Here is a 27,763-nt window from a genome sequence, read left to right as displayed (position 1 = left end):
GTGCTAGCGCAGAAACCCACCAAATGCAGTACCACACAAAAACGGTACGAAATAAAACTACAGATCACGGCGCAAAAAAAAAAAAGCCCCCTCACCCCTCAGCCAGACAGGCTAAAAGATAGAAAAAGTGTTAGGAGTAAGAGTAGGGCAATTTTTTAAGCACATTTATTTTAAATAGTGGAAGCTTTATTTTTATAGTAATAAAATGAAAGGAACCTCAATTGGTTCATACGGACCTGACAGATGAAGGAGGGGGAGAGGCATTTCTATATTTGTGTTTTTGTTTTTTAATATAATTTATTAAGTATCGAATTGGTATCAAGCACTGAAAAAAAAGTTGGTATTAGTAACAAACTCAAAATTCTGGTATCGTGACATCCCTAGTGGGGACAAACAATTTGTCATGTAAAATCCAATAGTCAGGATTCCCCTATCATATTGGATAGTCAGCTGGTCCAAACAAAAACAGTGGTTCTAAGAACCTAGATCAAACAGACCCTTACTGCTGTTTCAGTGACAAGTGTATGGGCTGTCTACAGCCTCTCCCAATCTTCAGTGACTGCGTGTGTGTGGTTTTTTTTTTACTTGTACTCCATACATTTTTATAGAGCCCGCTAAATTTCATTGTTGGGTTCCAGTAAATTAATTTTTAATTCCAGGTTCTATTCCCCTAAAATTATTAAATACCACATAGGAATGTATTTTACTGGTGCCCATGCCTCCTCCCTTTGTGACCTTGATATTTAATATCGGCTCTTCCTCTGCATTTCTGTAGTAATTGCAGTGAATACCACGCTTCTTGTCTACAGCAAGCTCGATTTTTTTATTTTTTTTTTTCTCGGAAAAGCCACCAACGAGATTGCTTTTTGGGACTAAAGCATGCAACACATTTAGAAGAGAAATTGCACCTGTCAAGTAGCAATGGGTATGAATGCCTGCATAGTTTTACTTTTCACCTAGTAAATATCAAATAATTATTTTCCAGAATAAGCCTTTCCAGAATTCTAATCTGTTTCCATTAATATCAAAAGTTTGAAAGGCTAAGGAAACAGGAAGTAACAGACTGAAAGCAGATGCTGTTCATTAGTTTGCTAATCACATTCTCCAACACAGCTTAAGTTAAGGTCAGCCAGTGATTGCCAACAAAACAAAGGTTTCATTTGCCTCATTTCATGATAAGATGAAAGTTTCCGCCATACAATTTCATGTACAGTAGTGGAGACGAGACATTGAACACTGACTCCAGCTTGGCCGGGACTAACCATCAATCTCCAGGTGTTAATACAACTCAAAGTGACTTTGCATCATACATCCATAAGCTTTCCTGCAGTTTTGTTACTTGGTGGTCCTCAGGGCCAGATCCAGGTTTTTGCAGGGCCCTCAGGGCAACAGACCCTCAGCAGGCTCCTCATCCATCCACTATCCACTGCACAATCACTATTACACTGCACAATCACTTGAGACACCACTAACATACATTACTAAAACAATCACTGACTGACACACAGCACTTAGAGCAAGGTCTTCTCCCTCTTTCTCTCTGTCGGGCTGCTCTCCACACTGTAGAGTTGAGGACCTTCCGGTCCTGTGATCAGGTCCTTCACCCTTTTCTCTCTTTGTGCAGGTCCTGCTCCATCTCCTGTGTCTTCTGATGTTCGGCGCTCTCACCCTGAGGCTGGGTTCACACTACGTAAGTTTCCGGCCGTAGCGCGTTCCGTGAATAAGCGGCCGGAAACTTACGTAGTTTGCGTACAATGTAAAGTATACGATCTACGGCCGCACAGTTCACACTACGTACGAACTTACGCCCGGATCGTATGCGGCGCCGTAAAAATGAACCAGACCATTATTTCGGGACGGAAATGCCGTAACTTACGCCCGTAGCGTTACATACGGTCCCGTACGTAGTGGTGATTTCTTCATTTTGAAAGCTTTTTGTGCCGATCCAAAAGTTTCTGTGGGGTGTCCGGGGCTAGGCGAAGATTTCCAAGTAAAAGACCGCTGTCAGATCGCTACGAAGAGCGCTCAGGAAGCGTAAGTACACTACGGGAGTAAGTTTGCGTTCCGTACGTATCCGGCCGCAACTTGCGTAAAGTCCCGGCCGGAGTTTCATACGTATATGTCCGGCCGCGGAAAATATGCGGCCGGACATATACGTAGTGTGAACATAGCCTGAGGCTGAACATTAGAACATTGGGCCCCTCTTTCTCTCTGGACCTTTAGAGGTGCTGCCTAGGTAAGCCCTGTAGTGACAGCAAATATACCATGTGCAAGGCCATGTCCCTTACTTCCACCCCCACTTTTTTCTCTCTCTCTCTCTCTCTCTCTCTCTCTCTATATATATATATATATATATTGTGAGATAGTGACTGGAGAAATAATAGATGGCAGGTATGTTTCTCCCAGATTTCTGTCATACGTGTTATAGCTCCAGGGAGTGCCCAGTGTGTGTTTAGGTAAAACCTTATCTGGCTTTGCAATGAAGCCAAAATAGGGCCTGGAGTTTTCTGGATTGGGGAAGAGTTGGGCGGGTTCCCCAGTCCATAGTCCACTGCTGGTAGTGGACTAGGCTGAGACCTAATCAGCTGCACCTGCAGCAGCTGCATATAGAGAAGCCAGGCAGGGTGATCAGCCTCCTCCTCCTTAGTCCTGTGTCATGCCTGAAGGTGCCAAACTGCTATGTGAGTAGCTGTACCAGTGCCTGGTAGTAAGGTGCTGGAGTTAGTTAGTAGTTAACTGTTTAGTTAGTGCTCAGACGAACAGGTTTTGTTTTGTGTTTTGCCATTGAACCTGCCTGATGTGCAAAGGCTGTTTATTTTCTGTTGCCGGCACCACAATAAACTGGACTTTTATTATTGGACTTTATGCCTGAGTGCCCCTGTCTCTGTCTGCCAAATGAGTCAATCCTACGTATACCACAGCTAATTCCCACATATGGTGCTTCGGATGCGGGCAGACTCTTAAAGAGACATACACAGCATTAAGAGACTTTGTTGCAGTATGCTAAAAATGGAGGAGATATTGAAGCAATTGCTGCAGGCTAATGCAAGTCTCCAACAGGCTGCTGCCAACCAGATGCAGGTCAGTGCAGCCTTACAAGAAGCCAACGCTACCCAGCGGCGGGTACATGAGGAAGCCATGCGTGCCCAGGCGGAAACCAATTCCTTGCTGCTGGAGTCCAATAAACTGGCCTATAAGGAACAGTAGTAGATTAATCAGCAACTGCAGGAGCAAATGCAGACTTTAGCTGAGAGAGTTCAGAGGCCCCAACCAGGGCTTCCTACAGTCCGTGCTGCAGTTCAGACATCGCTGCAAAAGATGACCCTCACAGATGATGTCGAGGCCTACCTCATGGTCTTTGAGCGTGTGGCGGAGCGGGAGAAGTTACCTGCAGATCAGTGGGCTGACGTAGTGGCACCTTTCCTGACTGGAGAGTCTCAAAAAGCTTACCAAAGCTACCAAGCTTAAAGCAGAGATTCTGGCCCATCTGGGTGTCAACTTAAATGTTCGTGCACGACGGGTTCACAATTGGACTTTTGCTGAGCACCTACCTGCTAGGTCACAGATGTATGACCTTATCCATCTGGTGAGAAAATGGATACAGCCGGAGGAGTCAACTCCTGCACAGATGATCGAGAGAGTGGTGGTGGACAAGTACATCCGTTCCTTATCCCCTAAGATCCAACGCTGGGTCGGTCAAGGAGATCCAAAAGATGCTGATCAGCTGGTCAACCTGATTGAGAGGTACAGAGCGACTGAGGATCTACTCCAAGAAGTGCCTCCTGGACGTAGTAACCCCAGGAATAGCAAAACGTCCGGATCACCCGGTAAGACTGTTCCTTTTACTAAAGGGGTGAAAAACGCTGCTAAGGGAGGTGGCTCAGAGGGGGAGCAGCAGCATGGAGGGTCCCGAGGGACTCAGATGTCCAGACCAGGTTCTCAGGTTGGGGACCAGGGCCGCATACAGTGTTGGCGGTGTCGTGGATATGGTCATATTGCTGCAAACTGTCCCCTGACTACTGAGCCTATGGAGTGTGATTCCGCTAGACGACTATCGTTGTTTGCACAACCTGTGTGTACTGCTGACACTGTTTCTGAAACTGAACTGCATCTGTGCACAATAAAAGTGAATGGGTGTACGGTAAATGCACTACTGGACTCTGGAAGTTTGGTCACTTTGGTGCATGCCAGCCTGATAGACCCCGACACTATCAGAGGACATTGCATAGGGGTTTTGTGCATACATGGGGACACTAAAGAATATCCTACAGCCTTGGTCACCCTAGAGACTAATTGTGGAACTGCATGTCATGAAGTGGACGTGGTCAAGACTTTAATGCACAGTGTGATCCTGGGGAGAGACTTTCCCCTGTTCTGGAACTTGTGGGGAATTAAAAGTGTAACCTCCACTGTAAGTGCTTGTGATGACAATGTGTGCCCTGTGATAAGCCCTGAACCCTTTAACACAGATGTAGAAGTGCCAGCAGTAGGGGTGACCAATGATCCTGATAATGTTCCCCTAGAGGTTCTTGCTGGTGATACAGAGGAAAGTGGGGAGATGCCTGAGTTAGAGGTCTCCCGTGATAATTTTGGTACTGCACAACTTAGAGATCCCACGTTAATAAAAGCCAGGGAAAATGTGAAAGTCATAAATGGGGTGCCACAATTTCCAGGGGCTGATAAAACATTCCCCCACATGGCTGTTAACCATGAGCTGTTGTACCAAGTCGATAAAATACGTGGGGACATAGTTGAACAGCTTGTAGTTCCTCAGCCATATCGTAAAATGGTGTTAGACCTAGCTCATAAGCATGTGCTTGGAGGACGCCTAGGTTGCAACAAAACCAGAGAACGCATTCTACAGCGTTTTTTCTGGCCAGGTGTATATACTGAAGTGCAAAGGTACTGTGAGTCGTGCCCTGAGTGTCAGCTGACTGCTCCCATGCCACACTTCCGGAGTCCTCTGGTTCCTCTGCCCGTTATAGAGGTCCCTTTTGAGAGGATTGGCATGGACCTAGTTGGCCCTTTAATTAAGTCCTCTAGGGGGCATCAGTATATCCTGGTGGTGTTGGATTACGCCACCCGTTATCCTGAGGCATTCCCATTGAGAAACACCTCTTCCAAGACCATTGCCCGAGAATTGTTCAACATGTTTACCCGTACTGGCATACCCAAAGAAATACTCACTGACCAGGGTACCCCCTTCATGTCCAAAATTACGAAGGAACTGTGTAAACTATTGAAAATAAAACATCTGCGTACTTCTGTGTATCACCCGCAAATGGATGGTCTGGTCGAACGTTTTAATAAAACTCTAAAGGGTATGTTGAAGAAGGTAGTCAGCAGGGATGGAAAGGACTGGGACTGTCTCTTGCCATATCTGATGTTTGCCATCCGTGAAGTTCCTCAATCCTCCACAGGTTTCTCACCCTTCGACCTTGTGTATGGTAGACATCCAAGAGGTCTCCTAGATGTAGCGAAGGAAACCTGGGAACAAGAGTCTACCCCATACCAGAGTGTGATTGAGCACATATCCCTGATGCAAGACTGAATTACCGCCGTTATGCCTATTGTTAGGGAACATCTAGAACAGGCTCAAACGGCGCAAAGCCGAGTATATAACAGGTCTGCTAGAATAAGAACTTTTAACCCTGGGGATCGTGTGCTGGTGTTAGTGCCCATGGTAGAGAGCAAATTTCTTGCTAGGTGGCAGGGGCCATATGAGATTGTAGAACGGGTGGGTGAGGTAAACTATAAAGGGTACCAGCCTGGCAAGAGAAGGCCAGAACAACTATACTATGTGAACCTCATTAAGCCCTGGAAGGACAGAGAAACTCTGACAGCTGTGAGTGTCCCCTGCAGTGCTACTCCTGAAGTGTGTGTATCCGATTCCCTGTCAAAGTCACAGAGACAGGAGGCCAAGGAGTTGGTGCAGAGGAACACTGACGTCTTCTCAGAGTTACCAGGTCGCACTAATGTCATTGAACATGATATTGTCACTGAGCCACAGGTACGGGTCCATTTAAAACCTTATCGGGTCCCTGAAGCTCGGAGACACGCCATATCAGGGGAAGTGAAGAAAATGCTAGACCTGGGAGTCATTGAGGAGTCAAAGAGTGACTGGGCCAGTCCCATAGTTTTAATCCCTAAACCTGATGGCACATTACGCTTCTGTAATGACTTCCGGAAGTTGAATGAGGTGTCAAAATTCGATGCCTATCTAATGCCAAGGGTGGATGAGCTTATTGAGAGACTTGGGCATGCTAGATATTTCTCTACCCTTGACCTTACCAAGGGCTACTGGCAGGTTCCCCTTACAGAAAGCGCCAAAGAGAAAACTGCATTTGTTACCCCAGAGGGTCTATTCCAATACGTTGTCTTACCTTTTGGGTTACATGGGGCCCCAGTTACTTTCCAAAGGTTAATGGACATAGTGCTCAAACCCCATCGTCGGTATGCTTCTGCATATTTGGACGATATCATTATCTTTAGTGATGACTGGGAAAGCCACTTACCAAAAGTACAAGCTGTATTGGACTCCCTAAGGAGAGCAGGCCTAACAGCAAATCCTAAAAAGTGTTATTTGGGCCTGGAAGAAGCGCGTTACCTGGGGTACATAATAGGCAGGGGAGTGGTAAGGCCTCAGGTAAATAAAATAGAGGATATCCAGGAATGGCCGCGTCCAGTATCCAAAAAGCAGGTAAGGGCTTTTTTGGGCATTGTTGGGTACTACCGTAGATTTATGTCACATTTTGCCAGTATAGCAGCCCCATTAACAGACCTTACCAAGGGCAGAATTTTTCGGTGCAACATAGAGGAGGGAAGCTACAAGGAAATGCAGATGCTCTGTCCAGATCCCACTGTCTTGTAGCTAAAGTTGTCCGACCCCACAGGTTCGAACAGAGGAGGAGGGTATGTGAGATAGTGACTGGAGAAATAATAGATGGCAGGTATGTTTCTCCCAGATTTCTGTCATACGTGTTATAGCTCCAGGGAGTGCCCAGTGTGTGTTTAGGTAAAACCTTATCTGGCTTTGCAAGGAAGCCAAAATAGGGCCTGGAGTTTTCTGGATTGGGGAAGAGTTGGGCGGGCTCCCCAATCCATAGTCCACTGCTGGTAGTGGACTAGGCTGAGACCTAATCAGCTGCACCTGCAGCCGCTGCATATAGAGAAGTCAGGCAGGGTGATCAGCCTCCTCCTCCTTAGTCCTGTGTCATGCCTGAAGGTGCCAAACTGCTATGTGAGTAGCTGTACCAGTGCCTGGTAGTAAGGTGCTGGAGTTAGTTAGTAGTTAACTGTTTAGTTAGTGCTCAGACGAGCAGGGTTTTGTGTTTTGCCATTGAACCTGCCTGATGTGCAAAGGCTGTTTATTTTCTGTTGCCGGCACCACAATAAACTGGACTTTTATTATTGGACTTTATGCCTGAGTGCCCCTGTCTCGGTCTGCCAAATGAGTCAATCCTGCGTATACCACAGCTAATTCCCACTATATATATATATATATATATATATGTATATACTGTGTTTTTCACTTTGTGTCTGTGGGTTTGTTTATGTAGCAGAGCTGTGTGTGTGTAGCAGAGCTGTTTGTGTATGGTGATGTAGAAGAGGCCTGTCTATTTATGTAGTAGCACTGTGTGTGTCTGTGGGTATGTTTCTGTAGCAGAGCTGTGTGTGTTTTAATGTAGCAAAGCTGAATGTGTACGATGCAGTAGAGCTGTGTAGTTAAAGTAAACCTATCATTTCAATGAATATTGAACCTTTAGCCGCATTGACTCCTTCACTGCCTTAGGGAAGTTTAATTAGCATGCAATATTTTTTTTTCTGTTTTCAGTCATCTAAACCAGGGGCGCATCTTATAGTCAGGTGTGTCTTATATAGTGAAAAATATAATATACAGTGGTGCATTGGATTACAAGCATAATTTGTTCCGCTACCGTGCTTGTAATTCAAATCACTCTTTAAACTAAAGCAAAGTTTCTCACAAGAAATCATTGAAATGCAGGTTCCACATCCCAAAAATAATGATTTTTTTTATTCTGAATAACATGTAAAACAAATAGAAAAAAACATTCATTCAGAAACAGCTGGATATGTGATAATATAAGTTACTGTACAGTATCGCAATCAGCATGTGGAGTATATTGTATAGTAAGAGCATAAACCTGAAAAAACAGCAGCAGTTTGTAGATACAGGATGGAGCTGCAGATCCCCATAATTCAGTAGGGTAGTACAACAGGCTAGAATAGAGAAGCAGGGCTGCTGTCAAAGATCTGTGTGGTCACATGACAGCAATGAGAAAGGGGTGTGTCTAATCAGGAAGTGAGAATCACAGAGCTGTGCAGGAGGACAGTTACAGAAACTTTTCTATACAGCAGTGTGACTGGCTGAGTGTGAAGGGAGGCACATTATAGCAGCAGCGTGTATAGCTAAGTGTGAGTGCAGGCACATTATAGCAGCAGTGTGGATAGCTGAGTGTAAGTGCAGGAACATTATAGTAGAAGTGTGTATAGCTGAGTGTGGGTGCAGAAACATTATAACAGCAGTGTGTGTGGTGTACCCCCGGATGGTGTTATAGCGGAAGGACGGCCGGTCACTTGGTAGGTGTTGTGGTGTGACGCCACTCCTGTGGTGGATGGCCGAGATACAGGCGCACCCTATTATGTTGTCACGTAAGGCCAATGCCTGGTGGGCACACAGGTGTGATGGCACGCCTGCTTTTAGTGTGTAAGGCCGGTTGTACCCTTTTTCCCTGTGGTCAGTGTCCTGCCGGGTTGCTACCGGGTCCCTTGGGATAATGTCATAGTTGAGGTAGTCACAAGAGTCCAGTGTGGTGTAATGACCCTCCCGGATAGTAGGACCCGCCACCCACAGAAAGGGGAATTGTCCCAAGGTTGCGGTGGATATGTTGTGTTGGTGGTAATGAATAATCACAGACTCTGAGATAATGTTGAGTTGGTTTACTACTTGTAAATGTGCAGCAGGTAATACAGAAGATCTTTGATATACACTTGACAAAGTTCCAATAAAACTTGCACATAGGACAACCAGATCTGTGAGATAAGTGCTGCGTAGGAGATAGTTGTGTTGGTAGAGTTGTTTTGAGGTAGAGTAGCAGAGAGGAGGATGCCGTAAGTGTCTCAACCCATGTAGTAATGTACTCTGCTGTGATGTTGGAGGATATAGTAGAATACTTGTAGAAGAAGAACACCTGTGCCTGTGTTTGACCTCTGTTTAAGTCTTCACACCACCTTACGCCCACTAGGATTGGCCAAACCATACTATTGGGTGACACAGGTCCCAGACCTTGTTACCTGGGCTGAGCGGAATGCTGAGGGTTCCCTGCTGACACCCGCACTGCGAGATGGAGTTCATAGGCTTACTGCAGCTTTGTTCCACCCAGATCAGTTCCTAGCTCTTTGGCTCTATAGTACTGTCCTGCACTGTAACTTCTCCTTGTCCACAGCGTGGGTTAAGTTTATCCGTTGGCTGGTCCTTTCCTAAGAGGTTTAACACTGCATAGTGCTTTGTGTGGGTACTTGTAGAAAGGTTGGTAACAGTGTGCTTTCTTGCGTGCTACCCATGCGGGGTACTGGCTAAGACTGAACTACTCTGGGGACCTGGCAGAGGGCCAGGGCCTGGACAAGACTGCTGTGGATAGCTTGTGTCTTTGCTCCACGCTCTCTCGAATGGAACGCTCTTTCTCCTCCCCCACCCAAGAGACTAACTTCCTCTACAGCGTGTATAGTGCGCTGTGATTGGGTGAAAAGAGTGCAATAGAAAAACAGAGAGGAGAGGTAATAGGAAAGAAGAAAACAGAAATCCTACTGGTCTACAGATTCTGGTACACATAAACACAATAACCCTTTGTGATCCCTCAGCTGTGCAGCTTCCATACATCAATACATAATACAGCGACATCTAGTGGCAACATCTCCTACTTTTACCATAATATGACCACAAAAAGTACAGACTTTTGCGAAGGTGTACACAATAGTAACACCCCTAGTGGGACACCACATGTGTATAGCTGAGTGTAAGTGCAGGCATAATATAGCAGGAATGAAGAGGTTGGGAAACACAAGTGCTGACAGAGACTACTGGGAGCATGAAGGAATGAGCCTGGCATATGTGGGCACATAGAAGGGTTACAGCTATGAAGAAATTACCTCCAAAGTCCTGTTGCCTGATGTAAGCCCCAGCCTGAAGTGGATCTGCTATGATTTGGAAGGTGAGGGAGACTTCCTGGGTCACAGTACAGTGCTGTAGACCACCCTGTACAGGCCATGCCCCTCCCCCACTCACCCTCCCAGTATAGGGAGCTCTTAAACCAAAGCAATGCTCTTAAACCAAGTTACAATTTTAAAAAATTGTGAGCTCTTCTTGCAAAATGCTCTCAATCTAAGTTACTCTTAAACCAAGGTACCACTATAATCAATGCTATATAACTTTATTAACGAAATAATGTGAAAAATAAATAAATAAAAGGGGTTTCAATGGAGGAAATATTTTTTAACTACATCAGACCCAGAAACGAAGTAGAAGCAGATATGGAATGCATCACAGTGCTGAAAGGCAATGTTTCTCATATGGACAATGAAAGTTATAGCCCACACAGTGGCCATTTTTCATTTTCTGGGTGGTAGAGGGAGCACAGAAGACATCTGAAATACAATATATGAGATAAGTAGGATTTCCTTCAAGACAACTATATATAATTTAAGCGCGTCAAACTATGGCCAAAAAAATTCCGAACCTGCGGTACACTGTACAGGTCGTATAAATATCTTCTTGCTGACTACTCCCTTGATGACAGAAGATACCTAAAAACATGGCATAAAAAGTGGGATGTGCTGATTAAACAAGCATGGGATGAGGCTTGAGTCAGACATAGTACATGATGAGACCTGTGGGATACTAAATGCTTAGCTATCCACCCACTCACAGTCTGATATGCACTGGGAAACACGTCGTCTTCCTCACGCAGGAAATTGGTTTCATTGCTTCTTTCCTTATGTTTTCTCATGCATATCACAGAATTTTTTGTTTTATTACTATTTTTTTAAATTCTCCTTTTGTACATTTCTTTATATGAAATATTTTAATGATTTCTGATAGAGGTCATGGGAAGGGTAACAGATACTGAGATTTTTTCCTGCCTCACACTTTGCACGTGTTAGAAGTTTGTGGGAATTTTTCACATATGACTGAACAACTTCCTTAGTGTTCACCTTTGACTGCGACGTGCATGGGAAATTGACTTATTCGTATTATAACTAACCCTTATGCTACCTATAATGAGAAGGAGCTAATTTTAGAAAAAAAAGTTGTGATGAAGTAAGGTATTTCTGTGGCCTAGATTAGAGATATGGAGACATGAGTCATATCTATAATATGAAGCAGATTAAAAAAAAATAAATAAAAAAAATCAACAAAAGACTTAAAAGCCTAATACAATACTTGTTAATTTGAGACAGATGGTAACCATGGTATTCCCAGAAAATACAGACATTTCTTAAGGTGAGCTGACAGTCATTACATAAAGTGGAGAAATGTTCCCTTTTGTAATTATTCATTAGCGAGTCCTTCAAGTTAAAAAAAAAAAGAAAAACTTTTTCATGTGCAGTTTATTCCCTTCTAATAAGAACCATAGGTAGTAGGTGACTGACACCATCACTTACTAGTCCGCAGAAGTGATGGCAATGCATACTGGTTAAGGCTATGTTCACACAACGTATATTTCTGTAAATGTATGGCCGTTGTTGCAATTGGCAACAACGGCCGTACTTTTTACAAAAAAAAATACGTTGCCTTGTCTTTCATAGTGTGCAGTGGGGAGTTTTGATGCGGGCGCGTACGGATGAGCCTACATCAGAACTCAGGACGGGAACTGCAGTACCGGCTGGGATGATCTTTTAAGAGACCAGCCGTTTCGTGACCTGTGATCCTCTAGTATATGGATCTCCAAACTGCGGCCCTTCAGCTGTTGCAAAACCACAATTACCATCATGCCCAGACAGCTAAAGCTTTGGATTTGGCTGTCCAGGCATGATAGGAAATGTAGTATTGCAACAGCTGAAGGGCCGCAGTGTAGAGACCCATGTTTTAGTACAAAGCTTTGGCTGCCCAGGCATGATGGAATTTGTAGTTTTGCAACAGCTGGAGGGCTGAAGGTTCCCCATCCCTGCTCTAGTATGACAACTGATCACAATAGACTATTACCAGCTATTGAGTTCTATTAGTTTTTTTTAATGGTATCACACATTGTGTAGCTGCTCATATACCTACTTGACATCTCATGATCCATTATTTTATCTATCAACTATGAATTTAAATCTGACATACAGCTACATGAATTGGCTGCTGCTGCTGCTGCTGAGAGGGGCTCTGATGGCAATAATTACCTGTTTATATTCTCATTCAGTATATATTTATTGGTTTAATTTCATTTAATTTATGATATATTTTACCTGGCATAATTAAATGAACCCTAATCTTTTATACATTTTTGCCTAACCTAGAGGACAGTATGATTTGTAGTTTTGCTCTTGATTCTGCAGGAAAGCACTATTATTGTTGTGAGGAACAATGTGTTGCTTCACTGTAGTCTCATATTATTGCCAGCGACACAGTACACAGACATACAGCATACACAACACTGCTGCACACACACATATATATATACACACACGCACACACGCACAGCTCTGCTGCACACAGATATGTACACACACAGGCACAGCTCTGCTGCACACACATATATACACACAGGCACAGCTCTGCTGCACACATATATACACACACACAGGCAATGCTCTGCTGCACACACATAGATACACACACATAGGCAATGCTCTGCTGCACACATATATACACACATACAGGCAATGCTCTGCTGCACACACATAGATACACACACATAGGCAATGCTCTGCTGCACACATATATACACACACACAGGCACAGCTCTGCTGCACACATATATACACACACAGGCAATGCTCTGCTGCACACACATATATACACACATACAGTCAATGCTCTGCTGCACACATATATACACACACAGGCACCGCATTTAAGCGGTTTCATAGAAATTTTTCTGGTGGTACTAAGCTGAAGGTGATAAGGCCCAGAAGCTGCATAAGGCCCAGAAGTCTCTTTCCTAATGTAAGTCTATGAGCATCTCATAGACCTAAAATGTGAGTGAGACTTCCAGACTACGCAGCAAGCACTGTGTGAATTGGAACTGCAGCAGGGATCGAAGTCAGCAACAAATTGGGAAAATGGGGCACTTGGTAAGCACAGGGGAGCAGGACAGCCCTTGACCCTCATTAGCCTTGTGCTGGGAGGGTAAAAAAAAGTTTATTGCCAATGTACTTTTTACATTAGTTTTTTTGCCTGTTTATTAGGGAAGCTGTCAGGCCAGGCATTGCTGGTTTACCCCAGCTGTAAGAAAAAAGGACACGGCAGCAATAATCTTACAGGGAGGGTTGGCTACGAGCAATGAGTGCAACTCAAGCATTTGAATATCAGTGGCTGAAGAAGTTAGAAGCAACCCAAAGGCTGCCTGGAAAACATGCCAGCCATAGATCCATGTTTTCCCAGACTCCCCAGGGGCTGCATCCAACTTTAGTCACCAGTATTGAAATGCTGAACAATCGGACTTGAGCATGCTCGTGTTACGCTCATCTCTATTGGCTAGGAAAAAAATTTATAAACCTACCGTTATATAACATCCACCAGCACATTGTGCCCTAGGAGGATACAGCTACTAGCCATGAACACGCTAAAGGGAAAACACAACAAAAAACCAGGAGACTATTACCATACAAATACAGTTGGTTGTAAATAGCCATAAACCAAGAGCTTACCCCTTCCTCTCTTCTCCTTTTTGCCCTACGCCTTTCCCTAATCTAAACTGCAGCATACTCACTAGATCTACCAAGGATCCATGACATCTCCTATTTTTCCAGGTTTGGCCTGGACGGTTGGCAAGCATAATCTGATTCCCAAGTAGGTAATTAATCCATGGTGGATCATGAGTAAACTGGGATCTATAGATAGGGTGGTCGTTGAACCTGTTACATATGCGGCTATCCCTTAGTATCACATATACCATTACATTTCATAGCCTTTTGCTAATAAAACAAAAAACCCAGATACTACTAGCAGTACAAATTCAGAATTTTTACCATTCCCATATTCCTTGCATATTCAGGAAAAACTGGAGAAAAAGATTTGGGCATTGCATATTCATGCATACATGAATGGTCCTGTAAGGGAATGCTTTAGGTATTAGCCTAGTTTACACAGTGTATAATTTAGCTCAGCTACCAATACTTGTAAGGTAGACCTGAAAGTTTTTCAGAACATGGGAACGGTGCCGGAAAATTGCATTTTTTATATCTAGATCACGTCAATCCTTTTAATGGAAATGAATACCGGCTGCAGGCTGATAACATGTCATGTCATTTCACCTGAATCTCTACCATAAGGCATGTGCTTGTATAATTTTTGAATATTAAACGTCCTCCCTGACTTGGTGCAAAGGTAAAATTGTAGAATTTGCTGAGAAATCCATGTTATGCACAGTCTCCCAGTCCCTTTTTTGGAACTTGAGCTTTCTAATTAATTGTTTTTTAATCCTGTCTTTAAGTACTCCTCTGCCCGAAGCCAGGATTTGTGAGAATTCCTGAGTGACTACAGGTGCATTAATGTAAACGGAAAATCAATGTTTTACAATGATGTCCTCAAGTCAAACTCTAGAGTGGCTGTAAATCACATCTAATGTGGCTGCCACTGCTACCAAACAAGTAGTGAGTCGAGTTTATCAAACAAGGAGTGAGCAAGCCATTATAGGGAGGATGCTGAACTGGTTTTTATTTGGAAAAGTAAACAAAATGGTGACTATTTATGTGTTCCCCGCCCATAACAAGGCCGGTAGCTTTGGACAATCTCTTTTTTCGTCAGAAGAGTTCTCCAACCATAAGCTGATCATGGAGCCCCTAGAACTTGTTATGCCTGGAACCCAGCAACAACTGCTTAATTCCCCCCCCCCAAAAAAAACTTTGCTGAAACTACTTAGCTATAAGTGAACTTTTGCTCCCCCCCCCCTTCCCCAGTGACTACAAAACCATCAAGGGCCCAGTGTAGGAGTGGGCCATTAAGCCTCCAGATGCGGTGGGCCCTGCAGTCTCTTTGGCTGCTATGGTGGTAGTTACACACCTGGTCAAGTTCTCCAAAGTGAGATGCTCTTTGTAGTTTCCCTCAGTTACCGGTAAACGATGAGGGCCATAAACAGGGCATCTCCCTCTACTAACTCATAATTTCTATTGAGATTTATATTGGGTTTTTCAAACAAGATAATAGGGATGAGGAAATGTACAGTATCAGAAAAGTGAAGTGCTTCCCTTGGCTCGGAGGTTGGCTTGTCAGCCAGCTACCTTTGAACTTTTTGCCACTTTGCTCCAGGTGCCTAGAAAAGCTGGATCTAATCCTTGGAAAAAATTCGCTCATCCCTGTCAGAGAACTCTTATAACATATGGCATTAAGATCTTCAAGACTTCCGAACTACAGAGCAAAAGTCATCATCCCCCCTATAGAAGTGCATATTAAAATGTAGCATTACATGGCAGCCAACTGTCCCGGAAATAGATGGATGGGAGAGGGCCATCATAGTTCCAGACACTCAGTTTATTGCTCCGGCTCATAGACAGAGTTCCAGACATCCATATGCACTTATAGGGCTGGATTAATGTGGGTGGAGACCCTTGATTGTAAAATTTTGTGTGGTCTCCCATTCATTTTTGGGGTTTAGAAAGCAGCTGTCCACCTATAGTAAACACATACAGGGGTGTAGGCCATGCATATGAGTAGTGTCCTTAATTTAAGTCTTTTGCAGTTACAGTGACAGCTGGGTCAGCATTAGGGATGGTCCAAACCCTCCGAGGTTCGGGTTCGTATGAACCCGAACGCTCGGCATCAGATCCCCGCTGTCTGCCCGCTCCGTGGAGCGGATGGATACAGCGGGAGGACCGCCTGGAAAACTGGGATACAGCCTATGGCTATGGCTGTATCCCTGTTTTCCAGGCGGTCCTCCCGCTGGATCCGCCCGCTGCACGGAGCAAGCAGCCAGCGGGAATCATTACCGAGAGTTCGGGTTCGTACAAACCCGAACCGAACTCGGTTCGGAACATCCCTAGTCAGCATGTCTTGGAGGATTAATGTGAACTTTTTACCTTCCAATACCATTTTTTGTGTCATAATAATAGAATTTGTAGTGTTTTTTTCTGATACAAAGCTCCAAATCCCCTGTGTGATAACATTCTTACTACTAGGCGTTCATACTTCAAACCCAAGAAGTATACTGTATGCCACATACTCCAAAGGTCCCTCTATAGGCTGCAGCAGGTACCAGATTTTTTTTTCCAGTTATTTCGGTTTATGGTAATGGATTTGTAGGCATGTTTCAGAAAAATGGAACGTCAACCATTACGAAAATATCTTTGGAAATAAATCAGCATAAAAATGGAGCTAGGAACAATTAAAGAATCCCGTTAAAATCGTCATTGTAAACTTCCTCAAAAGTAGCCTTGATCCAAACCCAAAAATACAGAAATTGCATGAAAGTTCATAAAAGCTGTCCTATAAACTGATAATCCATCTTGAAAGGCTCAGCGCCACGCCTGCATAAATACCTATCTCATGTGCTTAGTGAAAGGTTGAGAGTGCAGAAATGTTTTTGATGGAATTGAAAGTGTTTAGAAAACTTAAGTTAGAACTGGGTCATGCAGCTGCATAGTGACTTTATAAACACCGCCCTGCCTTATGCTTCTTTAGTCGAAGAAAGCTATTGGGATGGGTAACAAAGAACAGACTACATAAAGCACAACAAAACTGATTGTTCCTTACATAAGTATAAGGTGTGGTGAACTACAAGTGGTCTAGATTTGCACCCTGAGAAAATTGCATTGTGTTTTTGTAGCTTATTACTGTATTGTAAAGTGCTGTACAGTAACTATGAATTCCAATGCAATTCAGGTACATCTGCAATGTTAATGGCTGCCACCAGATGGCGCGATAGCACAAAAGACTATGTATAGCGGTCGTGACCAGGAAGTTACACTGTATGTGGCTGAAACCACATGGAGGGCCTTATGAGTCCACATAGGTCCGATTTTAAGAATATAAACCCCAGAGCCAGCTTACCAAAGCCTAGTTAGGTCTGGTTTGAGGAGATGCCACAACTTATGAAAGTAACACACACACAGTGCAATTTCTTGCTCTTTACAAGAGGAAGATCAAAATAAGTTAACTTGTGGTCTTTTCCAGGTTTAATGTTATTGGAACGTTACTCGCTTACCCCCTCAGGGCACAGGCTGAATTTGTTGTGAATCACAGTGACAGTCTCTCTTCATACACTCCTCATAGCTATGAAGCTCCCCAGTCTCTAATGGTCATGCTGTCCCCAGCTAGTTTAATGTAGCAAGCAGAGATTTTCCCAGCGCCTTCTTCAGCAATATGCCCCTCACACCCCAGCGGCTACATATGTGCGCCAGTCTGTCAGTGCAGAACCCTGTACCGTGTCAGACCAGCTGAGTGGTTTCTCCTACACACACACACACACACACTTCTGCTTTTTATAAACTTGCATTTCACCTCTGGAGAAACTTGCATAAACCATAATCATACGTATATCCGTATTTTTTTTCCACTTACTCACAATTAGAGATGAGCAAACCTCTAGCATGCTCGAGTCGATCCAAACTTTCTGCATTTGATTAGCGGTGGCTGCTGAAGTTGGATAAAGCCCTAACGCTATGTGGAAATCATGGATATAGTCATTGGCTGTATCCATGTTTTCCAGACAACCTTAGAGCTTTATCCAAGTTCTGCAGCTCCCACTAATCAAATGCCGAACAATCGGGTTCGGATGGACTCGAACCCGAACCCGGTTCGCTCATCTCTACTCACAATCATTATTGCTGCAGTGTATTTTGTTTCACGCCAGCTCAGTTGCAGACGTACATTTTGAGCCTTTTCATTATGGCAGATGGGTCATTTGATTACTACTTTGCTCAGTTTCTCCTATGTGACCGACTTCCTGCGGACTATAGGATGACATCCTCGCTTATCAGGTACCTCCTGGCAGCTTTCAGACCTGTTCCTTTCAAGCTTTTTTACCCTTGTTCCTCTGTTTGCCCTACAAGATACAGTTAGACACGGACCTCCCTACCTCCAGACTGTAAAGGTGGCCATACACCAGAATGATCTTTCAGCCATTAGTTATCTCTCCCGATTGGCTTCCATACTCCCCAGAGAAACGTTTGGCGTGGTTAGCACTCTTGTGTTCTCTATTAGGCTTGATAAAACATCGGCAAAAGCTAGGTTCGATAGAACTTGAACCTAGCCGGACCTTCCGCATTTGATTGCTGATGTCTTCACGGTCCGTGCGGAAGAAGGAGACATCCCTAGGACCGCCTGGAATTCCAGGATTCAGCCTAGGTAATAGGCTGTATCCCGGATCAAGCCTATTCTCTATGGGGAGGAGTAAACCACAGCCTGAGTGTTCTTGCTGTGGCTTCTCTCCCAGAACAAAGGGGTCTGGCAGTCATTTTCCGTCATGTCTGACCCATAATCTCCACGGCTATAACCTGTCAGCCATACCTGTTGGTCACATTTATCAAGGTCTGAGACTATCTGAAGCTCTGAAAAGCCAAATGCATTGAGGGAACTGTAGGCCGCATTAGGAGAGCCATATCAAAGGGAAAGAAAGAATCAAGATGGCAGGCAGCTCATAAATGGTACATCAATAAGCACACACGGGAGTCTCATTATTCTCCAATAATTTATGTTGCACCAGTACACTACTTTAATACAGAGACAAATGCTATGGGGACCCTAAGGTATAAATGAAGTTAATATAACAAAATTGAATGGATAGGAACTTCTGTAAAACCTTGATGTATATTCAAATTATTCAGAAATTCCAAGAGTATGTTCCAGTGTTGTGACTTCCACATATACTGTACACCACTAACTCTGATGTCCAGGGTAAACTGTATAGACAAAAGAAACTAAATGTATGTGAGAGACAGAGAAGAAACTATGATAAATGCATAAAAACACTAAAGCCCTCAATAGTTTCAGATGAAGTCAGAATTTGGAATTAATCACCTGGCAGGAAAAGCGCTATATAAGCCTTAGTGGCCCCCATTGCACGCAGGCTGCAGGCCATACATGAAATGAGTGACAGCGTGTCACTCTTCTGTTGTGCTTGCGTGAAATTTCGTGACTGACATGACAGTATGGTTTGCCTGGAGGTGGATGATCAGCGGCAGTATGAGTAGAGTATAATTTATATTCTAGTGTCAGTCTCTGTGTGTTCCACCGAGGATGTTTACAGAATGATGTCACGGCAGCTGTCTGTGGGATTTGGCGCAAACATCTCGAGATGGCAACTGACAGACTGAAGAGTAGTCTCCTCTGCCATTAAAATGAATGCCTCCTCCTGTGTGGCATGGGTGCTTGCCAGCATTCAGCTATACACCCCTGAATTAAGTTATTACGACCATATGTTGACTACCTCACTGACGGAAGGTTCTTTATTATACACTCCATCGCCCATACATTGTCCTGCAAACCATAGATTACCACATAAAAATACTCCTAACTAGAGATGAGCAAATCGCCCGTCTAAATGACGCAAATCGCCGCCTGCCTTTCAACTTTGTTCTGCTCCCTGATGCTCCTCCCCAGGTGCCGGGAAAAGCTTCTCCCAGTTTTCCAGGACTGGATCCAGCTTTTCCCGATACCCGGGGTGGAGTGACAGGGAGCAGAACAGAGTTGAAAGGCAGGCGGCTGATAAGTAGCTTGCCGATAAAACAAAGTGATTCGCTTCGTTTAGATGGGCAATTCACTTATCTTAAATCCTAACCCATAAAAATGTCATAAGTAAAAGCAAAACCCATTACAGCAACAATCCACAGTGCTATTTGAACCATTTTGAAACCCATAACTGCTTAATTATACTTCACCTTAGAAATTATAACACCCCACATGAAAAACTAATCAGAGATTAGCGAATTTACAGTACTAGCTAAGTACTTTAGTAGGCTTGGCGGTTAATTTGTTAGCCGGCTGCCTTTGAACTCTGTGCTGCTCTAGGGGCCCAGAAAAGCTGGATCCAGTCCTGGGAAACTTCTCCCAGTTTCCCAGGACTGGATCCAGCTTTTTTTATGCACATATATCGCATATCCCTATAACTAATAACTCATACAGTGTGTTATGCACAATAGAATGCACAATATAAAGACCCCTTCATCCTATAAAGTACCGTAGAAGAACAGCAATTAAAGGCTGTTTTAAATGGCCCAATGTGCAGGATACAAGAGCCCGATTCTGTTAGAGCAGTGCTTGCTTACCGAGCCTATGAAACAGCTTAATCATGCGGCCAGGGCTGCAGGAACCCATTGCTAGCGGCAGCCCTTTGCTTTAATCAGTCATGCTTCCCCTATTACACAGGGAGACGTGCAGACGGCAGTCAAATTTTTGACATGTTGAAAGTGTTTGTTCGTCGGCTGTTAATTGTCTTTATTACATGGAGAGATTTGACTGATTTGGAAGATAATCATTTTGTATAATAGGGCCTAAAGGTTTCTTTCCCACATTCAGAGGCGCCATCAGATGACTCTTCTGTCAAAATTGCTAACCCCATTATATGTCACCAGGGTCCATCAGGCACAGTTGATGTCCACCGTTTGTTAGGTCCAGCACTGCCAGTATAGTATCTATTGTAGCAGAAGCCATGACTCTAAACCATACAGTGCTATATACTCAGAATGCCCGATAAAATAATCATCAATAACCACTTGTGCCCGATAACTTATTAGAACAGCAGCTAAACCATACAATCATATATGTTCCAAATGGATAACTACTACCCCATACAGTTCCCTACAACAGCTACTAACTAAAATGTCAATAACTGCCCTACAAGAATAACCGATAACTAAATAGTACATCAAAATTCAAGGTCCCAATACATCTTCAAGAACTTCCTTCCCATACAAAGGAACGTTCGCACATCCTTAACCCGCCTGAAGGTGTCCTGTTGTATCTGGCATCAGGGTGTTAGCAGCAGATCCAGTGAACCTGTCAACAGCAAAACGTGGGTGTGAGTAAACCCATGGCTGGATAAGGCTAGTCATCTGGGCATATCCTTTTTATCCTAAGTCCTCTAAATCATCGTTATATGCCTTTTTGTTAATATGCAGGTGAGGATTGTGTCCAGGGGGTGTTCTCAATCATTTAAAGAATCCAGGTAACTCCATGTCATCTATCACCACCCCATGGCCCACTTGCCTTCTCCACCATATTTATCTGGCATCAACTAGATTAAAGATGGTTATACACCTTTAATGATTGATGGGCGAACGATCAGTCTGCCATCCGTTCTCTCCCCCATCTGCCCCCCCCCCGTTGGTTTTAGTAATTACCAACAAGTATCAAGAAACTGGAAAACACACACATTATATATTATATATTGTAACTGTTAAACATTAGCCAAGATTCAACTGCTCTTTTAGAATTGCATTTTAGAACAAAGTAATAAAAAATACATTTATAATGTTAGCGATGTCATAGTTTCTACCCCCAACTGAGCTTCTCAAGCCAACAAAAGCTTAAACAGACAGAAAAATCACCACACAGGAAGAAAATGTATTTCCGTTTATTTAATCCGATCGGTTGGAGCATAAATGTCCAGGTGTTTAATGCCAGGAACGTTTGACAGTAAAAAGAGATTGTACAACATGCACATTATAACTGAAAAAAGACACAGCCTAAACGAAACACCAAAATAAATGGGAATATGCAACAATCCATTCTATCTTACTTTTTTCATATATATGCAATGACTGTACACATAAAAATACACATTTCCTTTTAAATTAACCGACTAAAGTTGTTCAACTGAAAGCAGAATTTCAGATGATATATTCAACTGGTTAGGTTCCCTTAACTTATTTTCATAAGTAATGTATAGGGAACAAAAAAAAATAAAAATTCTTCCAATTGGCAACATACCGACATTTTCAAAAATTTGGCATATTTTGTTTTCATTCACTGATCCTAATAAAAAATATTACAATGTATAAATCTGTGTTGTTCATTTAGTTATAATCCACTGCTACATGTACAAATTTACTTATATAGGAAAATTGAGAAAAAAAACAAAAACAAAAAAAATTTGACCTTAACATCTGTCTCACAATGAACTTGACCTTGTAGTCAAACGGTTAATGAGAACTCTAGATAAAGTATCAGGGAAATGTTAATCATCCCTGTCCAAAAAAAAAACAAAAAAAAAAACCTAAAAATTTTGACTGATCACAGAACAAAACGGGAGAAGCGCACAGCTAAATACTCCTCTCCCTGCCTCACTGGTCCTGCTACACAGGACGGACCTGTGTAGCAACGAGTGAGACTGGGAGTAAGTCAGTCAGACAGGTGCTTTTCCCGCCTCTTTCTAATAATCATGGGTGTCTGAACGCTCAGACCCCTGACCAATTCAATCTTTTAACGTCTCTGACATGCCAGGGACCCTTTCAAAACATTCAGATTTGAGAATGCAACCCAAATATACTTACACATTAGTTCAAATAATTTAGAAAGTACCACCATTTCACCAAAACATTTCACATACTTCTTGGCACATACATAATGTTTCCAATAAACCTACATACTTACAAAACCCTGCAAAGGCCGACAGTCTTCCTTTACTAAATTATTTTATAGTTACTATGTAACTGTGTCATGTTTTGGTTTGTGCAAATAAATTCGGCAAAACTTGATTCCACCATGTACATAATGGGGAAAAAGAACACACACACGGAAATTCAACTTTACAAACTTAGTGCATGTACAACAATGTTCGAAAAACAGGGAATAAAATGGGGTGCTAGATTTAGCCAGTCACATCCCCCCCCCCCCCCAAAAAAAAACGAGATTTTTTTGTAAAAAATTATTTGAGACCAAAAAAGATATTTTGGTAGGAGAACGCTAAAAAGGGGAAGGTATAAGGTTTATGGCTTTAATAGTGAACCACAACTGTGTATGCCCCACAAACCTCTGTACATGTTTATTATATAAAAAATGGCTTGACTTTATTAAAAAAAAGTTTGTTTTTTCATTTTTTTTTATATTTTTATATAGCATAACTGCCATGACAAAAGAACATTTTATACAATTAAAAGGCACATTTATTTAACAAAACACATTTAAGGCAGAAAAGACCAATTCCTTACGATCACCTACTGAGAGAGAGGAGTCAGCGGTGTCCGACATCTCTTTATAACTAAGCGGTTTTAGCAATGAAGGGTAAATGAAGGGTATTTTGTATCAACATAAAACCATGAAAGGATTTGGACTAAAAGTCTCAGAGGTGAAAACAATATAAGGATCATGTTCCATTAGTAGAGCCATGTGATGAAAACAAAAAATTATTATAACATGATGTTTTTGGATTACATTTCAATCACGATTCCACCTGTATTTTCCTTCAGATGCTCGCGCTTCTTCCGACAATGTAAGAACTTACAGAGAAATTAACTTGTGCTTCATGAAATTTCCTCACGCATAAGGACCGTTGTGAACTAATTAGTATTCATTCTATACAATGGTGTATTTTGTGTATTCATATAAATAATGAGTAATCTTTAAAAAAAAAAAAAAAAATCACCAAAAAAATAAGAAAATCTACAATTTTTGAAATACACAATTTCTCTATAGGTTTTACATTGTGGTTACCCCAAAGAGTAACCTACTGTTTTATATCCAGGCGAGTTGGTAATAACGTGTATCTGGATTATATTTATAGAAAAAAATGATATTCACACCTAATTTATCACAGATTAATATACACCTACGTATGCTTTCCTTCATAGCTTAAATAAATACGAGCATATGCACACAAGGATATTAGACATTATGTGTCTGCATCTGCCTTTATCTCCAGCAACACCAAACCGTCGCCATCCTCAAATTCTAACGGCTGCAAAATATTCCATGGAATAATGAGGCATTTCTACTCTTAAGATTAAAAAAATTCTATTACTGTATTTAGAAATGGTTTATATGTTCGCCTATTTGAAAATATTGTTTACAAAATGTTACAAATGGATTTTACCATTTATATATCTTATTCTACAAAAAAAAAAAAAAATTAAGAAAAAAAAGAATAAAAAAGTACCATTTGGTAAACAGACCTCACTATGAAATGGCAAAAACGGTAAAAACTGTGAAGTTGTTTTTGTGAAAACCATGATGAACACAGAAATATATCCATTAACTTCAGCAATAAGTATTTTTGGGTTATTTATACAATCAAAGTGTAAAATGGATAAGCAATTGGTATTCAATTTTCATACAGCCCTTGGGTGTGTGACAGGGGTGACAATACTTGGTTTGACTCCATGTTATTTTGCACCCTTGAGAAACACTAAGAATTTATCAAGCTACTTTGATTGGAAAAAAAAAATTATACTATATGAAGGCAAAATATTTTGGGGTGCCATTAAAGCTTAGTGATAGGCAAAATGTGTAAAGCAGGAAAAAAAAGCAATCTGAAAAAAAATCTCAAGAACAGCTGGAAAGAATTCAGTGCTGTACGTGAAAAGAAAACTAACTAGGCCTGTAGGGATAGCTCTACTAGTACTATTATGGAGACCAGACTCACTCCTACTAAAAATATTACCCCTTAGAGTGAAAAAAGGAAATTCCTCAGAATTGAGGTAGTTATTACTAAGTATTAGCACACGTTCTCATTCTCCCATCTCAAACAAAGTTATTTACAACGTCATCTTACTCCCCCCCCCCCCCCAAAAAAAAAAAAAAGATTTATTTTTTTTTTGTCATTTTTCTTTACAGTTTGCTTTTTTTTTTAAATTAGAAAGAAAATCTGAAGATCCATGCTATGAAACTGTTTTAATAAATAATGGGTTAATTTATGATTAATCAAATTATCCCCAAAAAAGCCAGATGGCATAGCAATGAATATTCTATAAGAAACCTGTTGGTACTTAACTCATGGCTGATAAATCGATATAAATTTGTTCGTGTTTATTCTAGACAAACTTACAAAGATCAGACTCCTCCATATAACAGTAGGTTTAGCTAACTTTGTACAAAAAAATATATATATATTTATATAAAAAATTACATCCCCATGCTGTGGGTCACATTTACATTGACAGATCCTATATTTGAATATTTTTTTTAATTTATATAGACAAAAAGATAGTATATATAAAATTTCCTCACTGAATGCAGTCAATGTGTAATACTTGTATTGCTAGATGTACCATTAAAAACAACTAAATAAGATCACAGAACATCCGGATGTTAAAGATAAAATGTGTACAAATTGATATTTTCCTATAATTCAATAAAAAGCTATGGGATATTAAAAAACAACAAAAACACAAAAAACAACAACAGACACACAGCAATGTATAAAGTTCATGTTCTGGAGGAAAAGGGGTAGAGAAAAATAAAATTAGAAATTCTTAACTCTTTAGGCTTCCAACTCAGTCTTTACCTGTTTTCAAGGGCCATACCATGTAATAAACCTCCAGTGGTCACCAATTTGTTTCAATAAGCTGAAAACTAGATGGGCTTGAGAGTTGTAAACTTAGTTTTTGAATAATTCACCAATGGGCAGATTTAATACTGCATGACTGTGCAGTAAACCGTCACCAAAGGACACTTAGTACAACACAAGTTGACCAAGTCCCCTTAAGCAAGGTTTTTACTTGCCACATAGTGGATTAAGAGACCAGTACACCACAGACCAATACAAAGCACCGATGGAAAAAAAGATAAAAAACAAAAATGTAAATCTTGTTATAGCAGACAAATAAAGCACATAGTCAATTGTTTAGGCTAACTGAAGTGTTTTGATGTAGAAAGTGAAGATAATCCATGTTAACTATACACTAACATATGAGGACTCGTCCAGAAAAGAAAATGTGACGCTTGGTCAACGCACCAAATACATCAAGGATCTATTCTGTAAATATATTAAAACAATGGTATAGCACTAAATAAAGCGTAACTTTGTTGGTTGCTTGGTCATTTTATCCCGAATTATAACATGATAAATAAAATTAGCTTCTGTACAGATAACACACACACACAAAAAGTCTAGATGTGACACTGGGATTAATGACATGGAAAGGTGATATAAAACACTAAAGCTTCTCTACCTACACATCTGTATATACATGCCTGTGTGCCACAATAATCTTAACATATCGAACAGATAGACGAGTTCATGTTTTCCAGCACAGTGAGGAATAAGAATGAATCCAGCACTTGACTCTTGTGGCACCGTATTAAAAAATAAACCATACACCTTTGTCCATTGACGCACAAAGAGATAAAAACTGTTCGATGGATTTATAAAGAGGAAAAAGGTGCATTTTCCGTTTTGATTCAAAGTCTTTTTTTTTTTTATTATTGATGCTAAAATTGTGAAAAACTTCCATTATCTCCAAAGTCCCACCAAGAGTATGACACTTGGAACAATGACTGTAAGTGACGCAGTGATGGAATGAGCGCCACTCTCTGCGTTCAAAGTCTTATCGGAAATGATCTTTGGTTTCATTTTGACTGGGTCGTCTGTAGATTTGATGACAAAATCGTCGGGGCATTTTGGTGGTTCGCAGTCACCGCTTCCGCTACCTTCCCCGCTGCTCTCATCACCTGAGTGACCAAAAGGAGAGAACTGTTACTGAAGTACATGTGGAAGCAAGTAACGGGAATGGTTTAACTGAAAATGACCTACCACACCACACCATTAAAAGTACAGTTATTGAACATCATGGGTGGGCATACCCCTAGAAGGTATACTTCCCAGACTGACAAAGGGAGACATTGGAGAGCTAAAGAGCAGAGCATGTAGGACCTTTTCTGCTCTGCGGATAATCCCCTTTTAGGGTAGAAACACACACACACCAGATTTGCAGTGGGTTTCACGCTGCAAATTCGCAGTGAAATCCGCTGCGGATCCCTTTCTGGTTATTTCCAATGAGATTACATACTCACAGCGGGATTGGCATCCCGCTTAAACCTCCGCTGGCCGGTACATACATTACCGACTCCACGCTCTGGCGTGCTTCAGGGGCTCCCAGCTGAACATCACGATTAGTCAATAAGTGTGCTGCCCCTCCACAGCCAATGATTGGCTGAGCGGGACATCCAGACGCCAGGAGCCTCTGAAGCAAGCCGGAGCATGGAGCAGGTAATGTATGTACCGGCCGGCGGGGTGGCGGGGGCAATCTCACTGCAAGTAATCTCATTGAAAATGACCAGCAAGGGAACCACAGTGGATTTCACAGCGAATTTGCAGGGTAAAAATCCGTGTGTGTGTTTCTACCCTTACACCTTTGCTTTGAATAGTTTCCACATATTAACAATTTATAGCGAGAGGAAAACCTTATCTTAGCAATCTTGTCACAAATCAATACTTACTTATGTCAATGAAATTCACATCATTCCCGTTGTAAGCACTCTTCAACCTGTTTGTCATAGCGCGCAGTGAAACCTTTTGACGACGAATGACGATGTCCGGATTTGTGGTATCCACATGCACATCAGGGTTATTGACCTGATTTTCCAGACCATTGGCTGTGACTGTATACATATACCTGGAATTAAAAAAGCCAAATTAGTCATCTAGCTTGTATAAGAAGGACAAAA

At 41.9% G+C, this 27,763-nt stretch overlaps 1 protein-coding gene across 2 annotated transcripts in view; it reads right to left on the bottom strand.

The window, feature by feature from the left end:
* Window positions 1-21,718: 21,718 nt before the first annotated feature.
* GPC4 (glypican 4) overlaps window positions 21,719-27,763 on the bottom strand; it is a 79,306-nt gene continuing 73,261 nt past the window's right edge. For both annotated transcript variants that reach the window (XM_069943187.1, XM_069943188.1), the window contains exons 8-9: window positions 27,536-27,711; window positions 21,719-26,767 (exon numbers count right to left, since the gene is read on the bottom strand). In XM_069943187.1, coding sequence (XP_069799288.1) covers window positions 26,550-26,767; window positions 27,536-27,711 — 394 coding nt within the window. In that variant the 3' untranslated portion in view covers window positions 21,719-26,549. The remainder of the gene's footprint in view (window positions 26,768-27,535; window positions 27,712-27,763) is intronic.

Source organism: Dendropsophus ebraccatus, chromosome 10, assembly GCF_027789765.1.
Source record: "Dendropsophus ebraccatus isolate aDenEbr1 chromosome 10, aDenEbr1.pat, whole genome shotgun sequence".
In the NCBI taxonomy this organism is placed as follows: Eukaryota; Metazoa; Chordata; class Amphibia; order Anura; family Hylidae; genus Dendropsophus; species Dendropsophus ebraccatus.
Note: the sequence above shows the minus strand (reverse complement) of the source record. Positions and strands in the feature narration are given on the sequence as shown.